Raw genomic sequence first — 19086 nt, 5'->3', positions numbered from 1 at the left:
CTGACTTTTTCCTCTTCTGCATCATCCCCACGAGACCCCTGTATTTCCAATTCAAACCCTTTCCACCCAAACCAATCCCCCTCTACATCTTCAGCCTCCTCTACCATCCCGATACCCTTTTCCTTAAACCCACCACCATTGGTGGCCCCAGTTCCTTCTAATCTACTTGTCACCTCTCCCTTACCTCCAGAAACCCCTATATCAGACCAAGTTTCTTCTCCTTCGCCTAGTACTGTCCCTTTGCCCCCTCCCAACTGGGAGCTGAGTACCCCCAAGGTTAATCCTCCTCCTAACAACCAGCAGGTCCCTATGACTCCCACCTCTAGTCAGGGACAGGATCTTGGAGATGGACCCTACTGTCACACACGATCTAAGACAACTAAGCTCCTTCCCCTAAGAGAAGTCCCTATGGGAGGAGTAGCTGGAGGGGTAGGGTTTGTCAATGCCCCATTGACAGCTTCAGAAGTCCGGGGATTTAAGAAAGAGCTAGGGAACCTAGTTGAAGACCCAGTAGGGATAGCCAACCAGGTAGACCAGTTCCTGGGTCCAAACACTTACACCTGGGGGGAGTTAAACTCTATTTTAAACATCTTATTTAACCCTGAAGAGGTCGCCATGATCCGTACTGCAGGGATATGGATCTGGGAAAGGGAGAATAGATCGGGACTCCCAGGAGAGTATAAGCTCCCGCAGGTAGATCCAGGGTGGGATCCTAACAGGGAGGAGGGAAGGCGGAACATGAGGGACTACAGGTCCCTAATAGTGAAGGGTATTAAGGAATCAGTTCCCCGTGGTAATAACACAAAACTAGCCTTTGATGGGACCCAAGAGAAGGATGAGACTCCAGCCACCTGGTTGAATAGGTTGAGGAGAAATTTTCAACTATATTCAAACATAGACCCCGACAGTCCTGAAGGCCAGGTACTCTTAAAAGTCCAGTTTGTCACTAAGTCCTGGCCTGATATCAGGAGGAAGCTAGAAAAATTAGACGACTGGCAAGAAAAGGGGATCAATGAGCTATTGAAGGAGGCTCTAAGAGTCTACTTGAGGAGAGAGGAGGAGAAGACAAAGACGAAGGCAAGGCTCATGGTGGCAGTAGCCAGGGAGATTGTCAGGAATCAGGCAGATAGGGATCAGCCAGGTGATGGAAAGCCAAAGTCCCAGTTGGAGGGAGATAGGAAGAAATCCGTTATGCCTCCATGGACCAACCCTGGGAACCCTCGAGGGAGTGGGAGGTGTTATTACTGTGGAGAGACTGGGCATCTCAAAAGGGACTGCAAAAAATTATCTCTGGATGAGGCAATAGCTAGAGAGCAGGATGTCATGGAGAAAATCTTGAGGGGAGAGGAAGCTTGTGATTAGGGGTGTCAGGGGCTGTATGTATTAGGGGACCCGATGAAACACCGAGAAGAGCCCCTGGTAAACCTTGAAGTAGGTCCCCAGAGTGAGGAGGTTGAATTTTTAGCAGACACGGGAGCAGACCGTTCAAGTTTGAACAAGCTCCCAGCTGGAATGTTTTTAAGTAACAAAGTTTGTGAAGTGTTAGGAGCTGAGGGAAAACCCTTCATGGCTCCTGTGATAAGAAATGTTGAAGTAAAGGGAAATTCTCGGCAGTGCTATGCAGACTTTGTGTATCTACCAGATTTGGAGACTAACCTGCTGGGAAGGGACTTGCAGGTGCAGCTGGGGGTGGGAATAATACCAGTGAACGGAAAGATGGTGGTCCATATGATGAAGCTAACAACAGAAGATATAGAAGAGATTAACCCTGAGGTTTGGGCAGAAGAGGGAAAGTTTGGGTATTTAGACATTTCCCCAATAAAGATAGAAATCCAGAAAGGAACCTCTCCTATCAGAATCAGGCAGTACCCAATGTCCCTAGAGGGCAGAAAAGGACTGGCCCCGGTCATTGATCACCTGTTGACAGAAGGCATTTTAGAGCCATGCATGTCCCCCCATAACACCCCGATTCTGGCTGTCAAAAAGGCAGAAGGGAAATACAGGTTAGTCCAGGACCTGAGGGAGGTAAATAAGAGGACTGTTACCAGGCACCCAGTGGTGTCAAACCCATACACCCTCCTGAGTCAAGTGCCTAATGAGCATGCTTGGTTCACAGTTATCGATTTGAAGGATGCATTCTGGGCATGTCCCCTAGCAGAAGAATGCCGTGATTGGTTTGCCTTTGAATGGGAATATCCTGAAAAGAAAAGAAAACAACAACTAAGGTGGACTCGCTTGCCTCAAGGCTTTACAGAGTCACCGAACCTTTTTGGGCAAGCGTTGGAAGAATTACTGAGCCAATTTGATCCCGAAGGTGACATCCAAATTTTACAATATGTTGATGATCTCTTGATATCAGGGGAAGATCAAGATAGGGTAAGAAAAACCAGTGTGCGGCTGTTAAATTTCTTGGGGACCAAGGGATTGAGGGTGTCCCGGAATAAATTACAGTTTGTAGAACCCAAAGTCATCTATTTGGGACACATAATAGGACAAGGCCGTAAAGAACTGAGCCCAGAGAGAGTATCAGGCATTCTAGCCATACCTGCACCAAAAACAAAGAGGGACATAAGAAAACTACTAGGTCTCTTTGGATATTGCAAACTATGGATAGAACAATATACCCAAAGTGTCAAATTTCTTTATGAAAAATTGGTTGACTGTGAACCCATAAGGTGGACAGCTAAAGATGAAGAGCAATTGAACCAGCTGAAGCATAAGCTCTCCTCGGCACCAGTTTTAAGCTTGCCTGATTTAAAGAAGGAATTTGATTTGTTTGTCAATTCCGAGGAAGGGACTGCATATGGGGTTCTGACCCAGGAATGGGGAGGATGTCGTAAGCCCATAGCCTATCTATCTAAACTGCTGGATCCTGTAGCTCGTGGGTGGCCCACCTGCGTGCAATCAATAGCTGCTGCTGCCATTCTAATAGAAGAGGCTCAAAAGCTAACCCTACAGGGTAAGATCAGAGTCCACACACCACATGATTTAAAAACAATCTTGAGCCGAAAGGCTCAGCAGTGGCTGACAGATGCCAGGATATTAAAATATGAGGTCATCCTAATGGATACTAGCAATTTGGAGCTAGTAACCTCCAAGGGCTTGAACCCGGCACAGTTTTTATCGGGGGAGCCTCTGCCCGAATTAGAGCATGACTGCTTAGAATTGGTAAATCTCCAAACCAAAGTGAGGGAGGATCTGGAAGATGTACCCCTGCCCTATGGGAAGGTACTATTCACTGATGGCTCCTCCAGGGTGGTGGAGGGGAAAAGATATTCAGGATATGCAGTGGTCATAGAGGCAGGGGAAGGAAAACTAGAGGTCCTAGAAAAAGGGAAACTACCCCCCAGTTGGTCAGCTCAGTGCTGTGAGGTTCATGCTCTAAAGAGGGGTCTGGACTTGCTAGAGAAAGAAAAAGGAACCATCTATACAGATTCAAAGTATGCTTTTGGGATAGTCCACACCTTTGGTAAGATCTGGGAAGAGAGAGGCTACCTGAACTCCAAAGGGAAGAACCTGGCACATGAAGGGCTGATTAAATCTGTATTAGTGTCCTTGACCAAACCCACAGAGATTGCAGTGGTCCACACAAAGGGGCATCAGAAGGGAGACTCCTTAGAAAACAGAGGGAACAGGCTTGCTGACCAAGCAGCTAAAGAAGTGGCCTTAGATCCAAAGGAATCAGTAAAAGTTTTTAAACTGGATGAGGTAATAACTGAAGAGAACGGAAGGAAGGAACCAATATTTACCAAAAAAGAGTGGGAAGTAATAAAGAAATTAGAACTGTCTCAAGGGAAACAAGGGGAATGGTTAACCTCAGATGGGCGAAAGTTTCTAAACAAGGCTTTAGCCCGGAAAATATTAAATGAGATGCATGAACTGACTCATTGGGGAACCCAAGGGTTGTGTGATCATTTTCTGAGGGAAAACCTATGCTTGGGAGTTTACGATCTAGCAAGGGCCATAACAAAGGGGTGTGTAATATGCCAGAAGGTAAACCAGAAAGTAATGAGAAAAGCTGAACCTGGGGGAAGAGAGTTAGCCATGAGACCATTTCAGAGTGTGCAAGTAGATTTCACAGAAATGCCTCCCATACAAGGATATAAACACCTATTGGTGATAGTTGACCATCTAACCCATTGGGTAGAGGCATTCCCCACAAAAAAGGAAACAGCAGAAGAGGTCGCCCGGGTAATACTGGAAAATATTATCCCAAGATATGGGTTAGTGAATACCATTGATTCGGATAGGGGATCCCATTTCACCTCCCAAGCCTTACAGGCCATTGTAAAGGCTCTAGGAATAAAATGGAGACTGCACACTCCATGGCACCCCCAGAGTTCGGGTCGGGTGGAACGTATGAACAAGACATTGAAAAATGTGTTAACAAAACTAATAGCTGAGACCCAGATGAACTGGTTAAGGTGTTTGCCTCTCGCCCTCCTGAGAATCAGAACCAGGCCACGATCTGACCTTGGGGCCTCCCCATACGAAATGATGTTTGGGCTCCCCTTTCTAATGACCCCTTATAGCACTGGAGATCATATAGAAGGGGAAGAAATGACTAAAAAGTACCTAGAGACAATTGGAAGGACCCTAAACAACTTAAGAAAGAGAGGATATCTCCCCCAAACCTTCCCACTTGACACAAACATCCACCAGATCAATCCGGGGGATTGGGTATTGATTAAATCCTGGAAAGACACCCCCTTAACCCCAAAATTTGAGGGTCCCTTCCAGGTCCTGCTGGTGACCCACGCTGCTATTCGGACCCAAGAAAAGGGGTGGACTCACGTCTCCCGTGTAAAAGGACCAGTATCACCCCCTCCTGACTGTGGACAAGGCACAGAAAAATACTCCACGAATTCCTCCAAGTGGACTGCCATTACAGATCCTACCAGTCTAAAAGTGACTCTTAAGAGGCAGCCAGAAATAGACTGAGAGAAAAAGAACTGAAACAAAGACTGCAGAACTCTGCTGAGTGTGTTGGTTTAAGCCGGGAGTGTTCTTTAAGTTGTTGTTGTGGTAATTGCTGTTAAGTATTTTGATGTTAGTAAAGTTGGTTTAATAGGAAACCCCCTCCCATTAACTTCTCCCACAGAACATTCTCCAAAAAGGCAACTAAATTAAAGAAAAGGTGGGAAGAGAAGAACCATACCATCTCTCCTGATCCCCATCTCTCCCGATCCCCAAACCTAAGAGGCAAGACCGGGTGAGGCTAAAAAGGAGGTGAGCCATGAAGCTCCCTAAAATGAAACTAGCTCATACCGGACTCTTAGGTGGACTGATATTGGTCCAGCTGGTGAGCCTTGGGATAGGGGGCGGTGGAGAAGCATGTACAAAGTGCTACTATCCCCTATATGATGGAGAGGATCTAGGATCACTGATGAGAGTCCACATGAACATCAATCCCACCTGTTTTGATCATACCCAACTGGAAACCTGCCAGGAGGAGGGAAAGACATATTGGATTACTAGAAATACTGCCTCATTTAGGCAACGCCTGCTTGGAGAATGCCCTGTAGGAGAATCCTGGCTCTGCTTTGAGGAAGAATTAAGAGAGAAATATTTCCAAGAGCCAGAAGTTAAAGGTTGATGCGGGCTAGAGCCCGATCAAAATATAAGAGGGGGGATATTGTTAAGAATAATTTGAATATTGTTACCATATTACTGTTTGTAAACCCCTTACTTACCTTGTACCCCTGTCCCAGGTTTACTTACCTTGTACCCCTGTCCCAGGTTTACTTACCTTGTACCCCTGTCCCAAGTTGCTGTACCCTGTGTTTCTTGTTCCGTGTTCAGCCAGGCCCTGCCCCCTCTCCCAAGTTGCTGTACCCTGTGTTTCTTGTTCCGTGTTCAGCCAGGCCCTGCCCCCACTGCTCCTAGACTCCCACATGGCAACATTGTACCCCTGCCCCAAGTTGCTGTACCTTGTTCAGTTGGGCCCTGAGGAGGAGGATGACATAAGGACTTTCATGTAAACGAGAGAAAGACCAGAGACTCATGGGACGCACCCAGACTGGAAAAAACCCCGAGACAACGAGCCACACAAAAGGGAAGGAATAAAACCAGTACCATCGAACAAGGAAGACCCAGAGGAGTCCCCTGACTTCCCTCCAGAGGCCGACATAACCACGAGGGGACTCGACTGGGATGACACCCTAGGCTACGAGGCCAAGAGAACGAGTCTTCCCGGGGACTCCCGTGAGGAAGGAAGGCCCAGCTCTGCCCTAGTGACAAAGCTGCACGGATCCTCCTCTTCTGCGGTGTCCAAGTGGGAGCAGTGGCGGTGTGCGCGACCCCTCGGGCCCCCACCCCAGAGCTGTCCTGTTTAATAAAGGCCTTTTTAAAAGGAGCTGGTCTCCTGGCCCGTTCATCACAGATGCAACACAATTTCCCAGCTCTCACTTGGGCAATGCAGACAACACCCAAGGCACAGCAGCTGCCAAGAGAACCACCAAGGTGCTCCTCACATGAAAGAGGACAGAAAGCAGCCACTGGTCAGCAACGGGGCTCATTTATTATCTCATGAAAATGAGTGACAAACAGCTGCAGTAACGTCAGCAGAACCAAAGCTTTGCCCAGGGCCTGAGCTCTGAGCACAGGGCTCCCTGCTGCACTGGGTGGCACTGGGAGGGTTCATGATGGAGGCAATGGATTTGGGAGATCCCTGAGCTGCAGGGAGTGGATTTGAGGCTGTTCCCAGTGGCCTGTGTCCTCCTGATGCCACCATCCCACAATGCTGATTTGTTTCCTCCTATCAGCTGCCCACCTTTAAAATAGGAGAAGGCACATGCAGTCCCCAAAATGGCTACACTGTGTGGGACATGTACACAGAACCAAGAGCCTCATCCAGGAGTCAGGTTTGGGGGCAATGAGGCAGCAGCCAGACCCCATTTTCACCTTGGGTGCCTTGGCTTGGTGCTGCTGGGTGATCTTAGGCAGAGCACATGGGTTTTTCTGGGAACTGTTTGGGTTTGGCTGCTGTGGGTTTCAGAGACCCCTTGTGAGACACTGAGGGTCAGATTGAAAGACTGAGCATCCCCAGCTCCTGGTCCTGGCTGGAAGTGAGGGTTGTGTCCAATGCATGAGGCTCCCAGTGAATGAGTGGGGAATCCCAAAGTAGAGGCTGTCCAAAACTCAGGTGTACACACAGATATGCTGCTTTTGGGGGTGTGTAAAGACAAACACCAGCCCATTTCCAGGGGTGTGTGGGACCTGCAGAGAACTCTAGAGGACAAGGCCTGGGGTTCCTGTGGGTGGCCACGCCATCGCAGTTGGTTGCCAGGGGTTGCCACAGAGTGGTGGCTTTGGCCAAGAGGTCTCTGCCTTGAGAAGACAAACTTGGCTTTGCTGCAGGCTCCTCCTGGCTGGTGATGCTGCAGGGTGAGGAGGAGGAGGAGGAGGGTTTCCCTGACCCACTTCCTGAGCCAGTGGGGCTCTCTCCCAGGCAGTTCCTAGCAGAAGTGAGATTCACACAGGGATTGTCTCCTCCCATGGCCAGCCCTGAGTGTCTGGAGCTCAGTCAGAGCCCTTCTAGGCCAGGGGCAGCTGGCAGAGCAGTGCCTGTTGCCCAGGCAGGTGTGATGGGGATGAGGGTAGACAGGTTGTACTGGTGCTTTTCAGGGAGCAGTTTGTGTCACCTTGCTGGCCCCTCGGCACTGGTGTTGGCCCTCAGCAGGCGCTGTGGGGCCGTTCCCACGGCTGCTCCACGGAGGTTTATAAGTGAGACGTGTAGGGCGGTGTGGGTGGGGAGGGGAAGAAGGTTATCCGGAGGCTGCTGCCAGACAGATCTCGGCTCTCTGAACTTATCAGCGCCTCACTGTCATTGAGGCAGGGACAATGCTCATAGCAGCCTCTCTCCTTCCCCCTGGTGCCCACCCTTTGCTGGCAGGGGATGAGCCTCATGGAGCGGAAGCTGTAGCTGTCAAGGATGGGGCGCACTCCCAGGGAATCAGGTGTCTCACACACGCCGTCGATGTCGGAGAAGTTCACCAGAGCCTGGGTGGAGTCGTAGGAGCTTTTCTCCATCTCATCAGCCCTGCAGGACTGGGGGAAGCTGCTCTTGTCCTGCCCCTTCTGCCTCAGCAGGCGGAAGTCATCTCTGAAGTGGGGGTTGAAGAGCAGGTAGAGCAAGGGGTTGAGGCAGGCAGGCAGGGGCAGGACCACAAGGAAGATGGATTTGATGACCTCTGGGGTGATAAGGAAGAGATTGAGGGTGGAGGAGAAGGTGAGGAAGGCCACTGGGCAGTAGAGGAGGCAGTTGGTGAAGATCAGCCAGGCCACGTGCTTGACCATGGCGCAGTCCCAGACAGCGCTGAACTCCCCCTTCAGCAGGTTGCAGTAGAGTCGGATGTAGGTGCCGGTGATAGTCAGGAAGCAGAGCATGTTTGTCATCACCAAGGCCACAGTGAAGCCCAGGGTGGTGGGTTTCCCCTCTGGGATGGGGTATGGGAGGCAGAGAGGGGACGCTCCGTATTCCCCAATGGAGAAGAGAGGCAGAAGGGCAGCCACAGAGGACAGCAATAGGCAGCAGCAGGCAGCAGCCTTGACCTTGCCCAGGGACGGGGACTTTCCGTAGCCCCGCACGCAGGAGGCTGAGAGGCTGCACTGCACAGCAGCCAGGGTCAGCAGGAAGATGGCAGCCTGGGAGGCCAGCACAGACAGGAACCCTGTCACCCTGCAGCCCGCACCCGTCTCCCACCTGGTGCCGTATCGGGCAAAGTGGCCGTAGGTGAGGGTGTCCACGAGGGCCAGCATGCTGCAGGAGATGCCCGTCAGCATGTTGGCCCCAGCGATGGAGCCCACGAGGAACTTCACTGGGGACAGGTAGCTGGGGGAAGCAAAGACAGCCAGGATCACCAGCCCATTGCAGAGCACCGAGACCACAACGATGAGCCAGACTCCCAGGCGGATGATCCAGCTCTCAAACAGGTGATCACAGGGCTTGAAGGGACCTGGAAGACAAACCCCAAAGTTACACACAGCAGACACTGCTTCTCTCCAGTGGTGCTGCTCAGATGGTGGCCAAATCCAAGCCCTCTTCTGGCCCCAGCAGCCATGTGAGTGCTGAGGGCTGGCAAGGAAAATATGACATTGGCCACCCTCTTCTGCAGCTGCCTCTTGGGTCTCCCCTGTGCTGCTGACCCCACACTGAAATGCTTCTGGCATCCTCTCAGATCTTGTCTAGGGCAGAAAAAAGGTGCAGGGAGAAGTGAAAATGAAATGTAAGAAGCAACAAACTGATGAGTGCTCCTAAAATGTAAAAAAGTCCAGACCAACCAACACTCCTGGTGCCAGCCTGTCATTTGGGCTCCTCTACCATTACCTGCTCCACCTCATGTTCCTCCTGGGAGCTGGTGGTGTGGAGATCTGCCAGGATGCTGCAGCCTGCTCTGGTATTGCCTGCCTCTCTCTGGACACTCAAGACCTCGGCTAAGAGGTGTCTGTTTGTGCATGAATGGCCTCTGCACACGGGATGAGCACCAGGAGGTGAAGTGTCTGGGCATGAGGGAGAGAGGGGGAGAGCTGGTGTGGCAGGGAAGGGACAGAGGGGTCTGGGCAGGCAGAACATGGAAGGATATCAGGAGAAAGAAAGAACAGAAGTGGATGGATGGGAGAGTGAGTAAGGGAAGGTCATGGTGGGGTAAAAAGAGGGCTGGTTTGGAAGCTGTTTGCCAAAGAAAAAAGAAGAAAGTGGGGAAAGAGAAAGTGGGCAATGGCATAAAATTGCCTCTGCAAGGGATTGGGACGTTTCAGTGAGCGGCTCGGCAAAAACAAAACAAGGCTGGTAGAAGTTTTAGGTGGTAGAGACCAAAAAAATTGGAGGAAATGGAGAAATCTTTTTCATATCAAAGGAGGTGAAGCTCAGAGTGCCAGGCAGCATGCCCTCAGTGAGATCTTTTGCAGCAAACTCAGTGGAACAACTGTTAAAACCTCTATCCCTGCCAGTGTCCCCCAGCAGGGTGGCTGGAACCAGAGCTCTCCAGCCTCCAGGTGTGCTCCAGGACCCCACTGAGATATGAGCAGGGACAAAATCAGAAGGCAACTTCCTTGAGCCCCAAGCAGCATGTGCAGTCCAGCACTGCCCTGCTCTCCCTTCCTCAGGAAACAGAGCAAAGTATCCCTGCAGTCTGCAGTGCCACAGGTGTGATCAGGACATCAAGGACAGGACATGCAATATTCCAGGCTGGTGAGACACAGCCAAGTGTAAGTCATGCAAGGGGACAGGAGAGCCAGATCTGAGTGCAGCAGGTCAGTGGATGGAGGAGCTGCTGATACCTGGGGGTCCTGATCAGGCTTATCCTGACCTGGGCCTCCCCTCCTGGGAGGGCAGCTACATCCAACGGGGAAAAGGAAACTCCTCACTGTCCCCCATTTGGACTAAGCCAAACCCACCAGGCTTCTGATCTGAAAGATCATGGGGGATGCTGGGGATTTAGAGAAGCTCAAAGAATCCCAATTCTGTTCAAAGGGTTCCCCTGGCTGCTCACCAGGGCTTGGTGTGCACTGAATAGTGGGATGCAGCTTCGATTCCTCAAGCTCCAGTTGAAGATCATCTGCATCTAGGTCATCTGGGGAGGAAAGAACAAGAAATGGTGCTCAGATAAGAACAAGCAGAACCATCAGAGTTAACTGGGTCAGGAGCTTTTCCTGCTCTCTGTCCTCTACACAGACCTTCCCAGCCAGTTCCCAGCCTGCAAGTTCAAAGTAGCTGCTGGTGTACAGTTTGTCCCCTGCAGTCACTGCTGTAGAGGGAGATCTTGTAAATGTTGGTGGGTTGCAGCATAGCCAAGCCCTCTGTTTTTAGGTTACTCCCAACATTTGTGTAAGAAGTGTAAGAGCCCCAGATCCCAGAGCTGTGTGACTGCGGTTCCCTCCTCCCAGAATTCTTTATTAAAAGTAAAGAAATACTCCAGCCTGTGTGGTTACAGAACACAAAGCCTTCAAATGCATCTTCTCCATGGGAGCTTTCTGGGCAGGCTTTGTCCAATGTTTGTTCATCAACAGGGATTTAGGGGCTTTGTTCAGAGGGAAACATCAGCCTCTTCTTGCAGCACAAATTTTTCGTCAGCAGCCACCACCACCAAACAGTTCAGCAGCAAAGAGACAAGAGAACACATTTATTGCTTTATTTAATGCCCTGTAAAATCTTGGGACTGTAGTGCCCTGTTTTTAATTGTGGCTGTTCCCAGCATTTGCTGAGGGCAGACTGGTTGCCTGTGGCTGCAGATTCTGCATCCATGGGGTTTGTGCAGCCAGGCTGCAGAGCCAGCCCTGCACCAGCATCTCTGCCATGCTGGCAGCTGCACCCTGAGCCAGGCTGGGGCTTGCTGAGGCTCAGGCAGAGACCCCCTGGCTGAAGAAGAAGCTGCTGGAAGGGAATGGGGCCGAGCCCTCAGCTGTGTTTTCAGTGTAGGTTGTCACCAGGGTGAATGGCATCCTCTCAGTCTAATCCAAGCGTGCTTTTCTTTGTTCCTTGTTCCTGTTCCCAAAGTCCTGCTGGCTGCCAGCACTGGGACACAGTGAGGACAGCTGCTGTCCTGCTGCCCTGCTCCCACCCATGGCATCAGTACAGCCTTCAGCTCCCAGTGGAGATCTTGGGAGGGTTTTCTGCCAGTGGAGGAAAGGGAAAGGATGTGGTTTTGTTCTTGCTACAGCCTGGTAGCCAGAGAGCTGGAACTGTGGCTGTGAGATGAACTCTCTCTTGGATGAATGGACTGATGCTGGAGCCCAGGTGTGCACCTGGCAGCTTAGACACTGGCCAGGAAGGCAAATTATCACAGTGCTGAAGATGAGGCTGACCTGAGTGGGATTTATGTGTCTAATCTGTTTGGAAGTGGTGCCTCTCATGAGCTATGCTCCCTGCCTGTGTTTGAAAATGTGACTGGGATTATTTGATTAAAGGATGATGACAAATTACGTGCTATCTTTAGTGCCTCCTGACAAGCTTCATGGCTTTCTCAGCTTCAGGGAGCTTTGGAAATAAAGGTCATTTTTAAAATCTGTCTTTGTAAGAATTGAAATATTACTGCTGCTTTGGAGCCTGGCAAGGAAAAACTCACAGTGGGATGGAAAAATAATTCATCCTTGTATTTTATAGTCTTATAAATCTCCAGTGTATTTTCCAGCCACAGTGCGGAGGCTGTGATGTGCAGTCACGATACCCGAATAAAACAAACACAGGCTTGCTCTTTCTGTGCTCTGCTGAGACCCAACCCTTGTGAAAGTGTAACCTGTGCCATCTATTTTCTCCTCAAAGCCTGGTTTTAAGCCCAGGTTAAACATTTTCATGAAGTGAAGGATGATATTTTGTTTTGCCTGGACTACTGAGCCTGCTGGGAATTACAAAGCAATTCTTAGTCAGCACAGTGGGATTCAAAGTGAAAAATGTACCTCTCTCTGCTAGAAACCAATCCCTGTCCAGCCTGGGAACTGTGGAGAAAGGAAAATGGCTGTTGTGACCTAGCAAGGCGCACTGCATTGATTTTGAAGAAGCTGTTATTTATTTGAATTTTGCTGAGGTACCTCCACTTTCTGAGGTCTTATGGTAAAAACCCACTTTGCCAGTAGTGTCCTTTCCATGAGAAAGGAGCTGCCTGTACCAAAAGCCAAGTGAGAGGAAGGGGAGCAGAATTGCTGGGGAAGGGATAGAACAGAAAACATTGGGCTGAATGTTTTCTCCCATTAGTGCTCATTCCCTCAGTCCTGTCTGTCTGAGCCAGGGCAGTCCCTGGGGTCTGCAGGGACCTGCCCTCTCCTTGGTCTGGGGGCACAGGTGGCTGCCAGGGACCTGGGCAGATCCAGGTTTGGGTCTTGAGTAGCTGTCTTGAATGTCAGAAGTAGAAGTGCATCTCTAAGGACCCTGCAGGGATTGCCAGGTGGTTGCAGAAGCTCTTTAGTAACTTTACAAGCTGCTGGAGGTGCTGGGCTGGGGGAAGCAGTGTCTCACTCCCCAGGATCACTGTGCAGGTGATCACTTCCCATAGCTTTGTTCCATCCTTGCAAATACATGCTTGTGAGTGAGTACATCCCTTTCTATCCTCAAAGCAGAGGTCCCAAAGGGAGGTGCTGGGATGTTGATGGGAATGTCCCAGGGCACTTTTCTTGCCTTCCTCTGCAGCCACTGCTGGGGGCTGTCCTGGTGGCAGGACCCCAAAGCCATCTTTGGGTTCCTGCTCAGCCACAGGGGACAGACTTGGGGCAGGGGGTCACTGCCAGTTGTAATCCAGAGAGGCTGAGACAATTTGGATTGCCCAGTCTGGAAGAGAGAAGACCCCAGGATTCAGAGACCCTTTCAGTGTCTAAAGGGGCTCCAAGAGAGCTGGAGAGAAGCTGTGGCTGCCCCATCCCTGGAAGTGCTCAAGGCCAGGTTGGAGCAACCTGGGACAGTGGAAGGTGTCCCTGCCCATGGCAGGGGGTGGAATGAGAAGAGCTTCAAGGTACTCCCCAAACCCAAACCATTGTAGAAGTCAATGAAATCCCAAACACTGAAAGTGCTGGAAGTGAGCCCTTAAATATCCATTTTGACAAGGTGACAGAATGATGAGACATGCACTGACCACACTACTTTGGGCCTCAGGTGGCTCTTACTCCGATGCCGATGGACACACTCGGGTGGTGTGGGGGGGTTCCCAGGCACCCAGGGCTCTGGGAGGAGGGGGAAGGGCTGATCTGGCCCTGGGGTCTGTGGCAGCACCTGTGCTCTGTGTCTGGAGCCAGGTGGTCCCTCGGGTGCTGGGCCTGGCTGCAGGATGGGTGCTGGATACAGGAGCAGGACAGGCTGTAGGAGCTGCTGCCAGCCAGGGCAGGGCTGGGCACTGGGAACCATTTCTTGTCCCTACATGGCTGCCTGGGACAAGCTGCCTTTCTCTACCCAGCCTGAGGTTCTGTGGACTTGTTTGGGAAGGGCTGGAAGCAATGGACAAGGCTGACAGGACAGAGCTGTCTGGAGGTGTTCCCTGTCCCTCTCAGAAGTTCTCCCACAGCATCCAAGTGCCCTGACAAGCCTGGCTGGACCCTGCTGAAACACAGCCCTGAGGTATTTTCTCTTCAGTAGACCACTTTCCCTCTTGCATGAAAGGAATGTTTGGGAGCTTTTTTCCTCTTTAATGAGAAAGTGTTACAAGGCTCATATAACCCAGCTAAATATCACCAGTGGCCATCAGAAAGGAAGCACAGGGAACAGAAATAAAGCAATGATTAATTAAGTAAAACAGCAATATCACAAATCCCTTATCATCAAGAGCAGACCCTGTTGCTGGAGGTCTGGAGAGTCATCTACAAAAGCTGCACATCATAAGGAATGATTTCACATTGGCACCTCTGTGCTTGGATAGTTCAAAATAGATCCAATGCTTTAACATCTGAAAATGGGAACCTTTACAAGCTGCAAATAGTCTCATGGGGCATGTCTCAGAATCAGCCAGCGTTCCCCTCGGTGCCAGCATCTCATGAACACTCCATCCATGAGGCTCACTGGCCTGGAGGCCTGGGACCCTGTGGTAGATTTTGTTCTGCTGACAGGGCCAGGTGAGAGCATCCTTTGGGACATCAAAGACTTTGATACTGAACAAAAGCAGGTCTGTGGCCCCTTGTCACAAACTAGATCTTTCCACAAATGCCATAACTTGCTGGGCAAACCCCACAAGTATCTGCACTAGGACTGCTACAGTATGGGCTGCATTAATGATGGAAAAAGTGACCTGGCTTAGAATAAAATCCTGCAGCAATGACTGTAACATGACTCCTCTGTACTGTCTGGCCAGTGTTACCACCAAGTCTACCATACTTCCTGGAGCCACATCATGCCAGTGGGAATCACATTTGCTACCCTGGACTCTTTGCATGTCTAAAGCTTTTTCTTAAGCAGTGAAGGATCAGCACAGGAGCAGGAGCACAGGGCTTGTGGGCCACACTGGCTGTGTCACAAAGTGTCTTGGTCATCCTGACAATAACACAGCTTCCAACGCTCTGGGTCCAGGTCCAAATCTGCCCCCAGGTCCAGCCCTGCCAGCTCAGGGTTGTAGGAGGACACAGCAGAGCCCCTGGCTGTGGCTGGATGCTCACTGCTCCTGAGAGCAGGTGGCCAGGGGCTCTCCAGGGGCACAGCCCTCTCTCCATCTACCGTGAGGATTTGCCTCCAGGATGTCTCAGACCTCAGAAGTGCACTGTATTTACACAAATATATAAACACAAGCAGCATCCAGGCTGTGTCCTGAAATTCTGTTTGTACTCTTCAGCAGCTACAGAGGAAGCAAAAGGGTTCATGTTTTTCCTTTTGTTATTCTGGGATTCTCTTGCAGAGGGATCACAGCAGCCTTGTGCTGGAGCTGCTGCTGTGCTGTGGGGCTGGGAGTGCAGGGATGCCTTGCACTCTCTGCTGGCCTCCTGGAAGTGGCCTCATGCAGTCTGTGCAGAGCTGCACTTTGGAGCACAGAATAAACTGACTCTTGGACAGACAGTGCTGCTTGACCATGGAGCTCCTTCTTCCCTGCCTTGGCCAGTCCCTGAGCTGTGCTCCCCAAACATGTCCTGTTGTCACACCTAACCCCGACCTTCGCTGTAACATTGGGGGTGTGCACAAAAGCAGCACACACACAGGTCTCTCTGCCTCCAGTCAGTGGGATTTCCAGGTCTTTGAGTTCATTCTCTTACTCAGATTAATCCCAGAGTCCTTCCTCTAGATGATGTAAGAACAAAGATTGATGTCCTGCCAAAGGCTCCACATTGCCCAGAAGCCTAGTGACCAAGCCCAGGTAGCCTCAGCCACTCCCCAGTGACATGAGCAGCCTCCCTCCATCACCAGCAAGGCCCAGCTGACAAACATGTCCATGTTGTGGAGGGCTGCCAGGTCCTTTGGTTACACTGTGAAGGTTTGGATGTGCCAGATCCACTCTTTCTTCCACCAAACAAAGCCCTTTCAAAGCAATGGGCTGCCTGTGTTGAAGGCTCAGCTGCTCTCCCTGAGGCAGGTGTCACCTCTGACAGTGGCTCCACTCCTGCAAATGCAGGATTTCACCCAAGCTCACAGCCCTGCCCAGGGACCCATCACCATTCAGCCCTGTTTACTCACAGTGGTTATCAGGGTGACCTGGGAACAATTCCAAGGTCCTCCTGTGGGGATCCTCCTCCTCAGGGCTCATGTCTTCTGCCTCCCACTGGCTGGACACCCTGAAGAAGCTGCTGCAGCTCCCGTAGGCACAGCACTGGTAGGCATATGGCACCTCCAGGACTCTGAACAGAGGAAAGCAGAACTTTAAGGTGTGTCCCCTGCATGACCTGACTCTCCAGTGCTTTGCACTTTTTGCTTGGTTCCTTCATTTGTTCAAAGATTAAACTCATCTATGCAGAGTCACAAAGTATTCTGAGCTGGAAGGGACCCACAAGGATCATCGTGTCCAGCTCTGAAGTGAATGCTCCCTGCAGGGATCACATCACAATATTGATGCTATTAGCACTGTAACCAGCTGAGCTAACCTCAGAGTCAAAAACATGGAACACTCCACCAGTTTCTGGGATGTCCCTGTGCAGGAGCCATGCTGATCTCTGTATCATTCCAGTTTTGGTACCTGTGCTGCTGACATGACAAAAGCTGCTCTGTATGGTGATGCTTACAGTGGAGAGAGACTTTGCTTTGGTGAAGGACTCCATGTAGGACAGCGTGGGGACCCAGGGTAGCCCATGGTGTTTCTGCACTGCCCCACTTTTGGTGTTTAAGACACTGGCAGTCAACAGAACATTGTCAAACTCCAGGTTTGGAAACTGCTCTAAAGTTCCCAGATAGTTCTGTGTCCTGGTTCCAGTCAGAACAGGGTTAATTTTTGTAGTAGGTGTGAGGGAGCATGGCCAGGACCCAGAGGTTATTCTGTGCCATCTTACTCATTGCTGGGGGCTGGGAGGAAAGCAGAAATGTGATGGGGGAGCCATCTGGTATTCGTTTGTTGTTGGGGGCTTTCCATGTAAATAACTTTCTTTTCTTATACTTTTTGTTATTAATATTGTTGCTGTTACTGTTTGTGTCTTATCTCATTGCTGTTTCCAGTAAATTGTGCTTATCTTAACCCATGATCTTGGCCTTTTGTGCCTCCAGTTGGGGAGGAGTGAGTGGTGCATGGTTTTAGCAGGAATACTAAATTGGAGAATACCATACCTAAACCACCACACTCCTAAAAACCCTTCTGCAGTTCTCCTCAGAATAAACAGCCCTTCTCTCCAAAATGCAAGGTACAGTTTACAACTTTTACCCCAAGGCCATGTTTTTCCAGGCATCCTTTCTTTCCTTCAAGGGGAAGAAGCTTCCCTAGAGCGAGGCTCCCCTTGCTTGTTGTTGAGGGCATCTTCAAACTCCAGTTTCAGGAGTCCCAGCACAGGCAGGGAATTCTCAGGTCTCCCAAGTGAAGTAAGTTATTTAAGTATGTCTGATATCTGCTTGAAAGTTGAATTGTTACTTGTTAATTATAGCATGTATTGCAAGGTTAATTCAACAGCAGCTGAGCAGCATCTGGATGCAATACAAGGCTGTCTGTCAGCAGCTGCATTTTTGGCTTTGCTGGAAGTCAGGGAGACTGCTGATGAAGGCAAAGGAACCCCAGGTTTTCCAGACAATTAAGGTCCTCTGACAAGATCAGTAAATATGGTAAAACTCTATATTCTAAAAATATGCTTTTGTTTTATGTTCCTAAACATTTCTGGCTGAGCCCCGGGAGGGTCTGGAAATTCTGTATACAAGCTCATTTCCTGTTATAAACTCCAAATTAGATCCTATTATTGAAGGGTGGTAGGGAGGTGCAGATCCTCCCAGCAAGGCTATGAGCTGCTCTCAGATGACTCCTCCAGACATGTACTCCAAGAGTAAGGCTACTTAATGGCAGTACCCCAAAATTTAGGGAATGTTAATGGGTCCATTGCCTGGCATGGTTCACTGAAGCACTGCTGCAGGCTCAGTTTCTCTGGTACAAATCCAAACCAGCTCAAGAGATGCCAATGGAACTAATTTAGAGGAGAAACACCTTGGAAGAGCTGAACTTGACCCACCCTGCTCAAGGGACTGCCTGTTGGAGGGGGTCTGGAGGAGACCACGGAGATGGTCCAAGGGCTGGAGCCCCTTACTCTGGAGCCAGGCTGGGAGAGCTGGGGGTGCTCACCTGGAGAAGAGGCAGCTCCAGGGAGAGCTCAGAGCCCCTTCCAGTGCCTAAAGGAGCTTGGCACTTGTGGGGGTGCATCCTGACTCCTGTGTCCAGTTATGGACCCCTCACTTCAAGGAAGACATTGAGTGGCTGTAGTCAGTCCAGAAAAGGGAAACTGAGCTGGGGAAGGGTCTGGAGAGTAAAACATATTGAGAGTGTTTGAGAAAAGGAATCTCCCCCCCATCAGCAGGGACCTTCTCACTCCCTACGACTGATGATTGTAACAAGGTAGGGGTTGGTCTCTTCTCCCAGGCACTAAGGAACAGGGAGAGAGGAAATGGCTTCAAACTACACCAGAGGAGACTCAGGTTGGAATCAGGAGGAATTCCTTCAAGGAAAGGTTTATTAGACATTGGAAAGGGCTGCCCAGGGAGGTGGTGGAGTCCCCATCCCAGGACATGTTCAGGGAACAACTGGATGTGGCACTGAGTGCTCTGGGCTGGGTGACAAGGTGGGGATTGGTCACAGGTTGGACTTGATGATCTCAGAGGTCGTTTCCAACATTAATGATTCTCTGATTCTGTGGTTCTGTGAATTAAGCTGGAGAAGAACTTTGGGGAAGGGTCTAGAGGGATAGGACAAGGAACCCTCATTTCCTACTGGAAAGGGCAGGGATGGATGGGATATTGGGAAGAAATTCTTCCCTGTGAGGGTGGTGATGCCCTGGCACAGGCTCTCCAGAGCAGCTGTGGCTGCCCCATCCCTGGAAGTGTCCAAGGCCAGGCTGGATGGGGCTTGGAGCAATCTGGGACAGTGGAAGGTGTCCCTGCCATGGCGGGGGCTGGAACAGAATAAGTTTTAATGTTTCTTTCCAGCCCACACCATTCTATTGTTCCGTGATCTTGGGTGTAGAAAACCCTCCAAAAGCTTCTGGAATCCTCTGCCATTTGGAAACCAG

At 50.4% G+C, this 19086-nt stretch overlaps 1 protein-coding gene and 1 non-coding gene across 2 annotated transcripts in view; both read right to left on the bottom strand.

Moving 5' to 3' along the window:
• Nucleotides 1-7661: 7661 nt before the first annotated feature.
• LGR6 (leucine rich repeat containing G protein-coupled receptor 6) overlaps nt 7662-19086 on the bottom strand; it is a 146745-nt gene continuing 135320 nt past the window's right edge. The window contains exons 16-18 of the mRNA XM_058855584.1: nt 16076-16236; nt 10494-10574; nt 7662-8957 (exon numbers count right to left, since the gene is read on the bottom strand). Of these exons, the coding sequence (XP_058711567.1) occupies nt 7720-8957; nt 10494-10574; nt 16076-16236 (1480 nt within the window). The 3' untranslated portion in view covers nt 7662-7719. The remainder of the gene's footprint in view (nt 8958-10493; nt 10575-16075; nt 16237-19086) is intronic.
• LOC131587883 (U6 spliceosomal RNA) lies at nt 16489-16589 on the bottom strand. The gene has a single exon (XR_009279461.1). It is a non-coding gene; the product is annotated as a U6 spliceosomal RNA (small nuclear RNA).

This window comes from Poecile atricapillus, chromosome 23, assembly GCF_030490865.1.
Source record: "Poecile atricapillus isolate bPoeAtr1 chromosome 23, bPoeAtr1.hap1, whole genome shotgun sequence".
Classification (NCBI taxonomy): Eukaryota; Metazoa; Chordata; class Aves; order Passeriformes; family Paridae; genus Poecile; species Poecile atricapillus.
The sequence above is the reverse complement of the archived record's forward strand: the minus strand, read 5'-3'. Positions and strand labels throughout refer to the sequence as shown.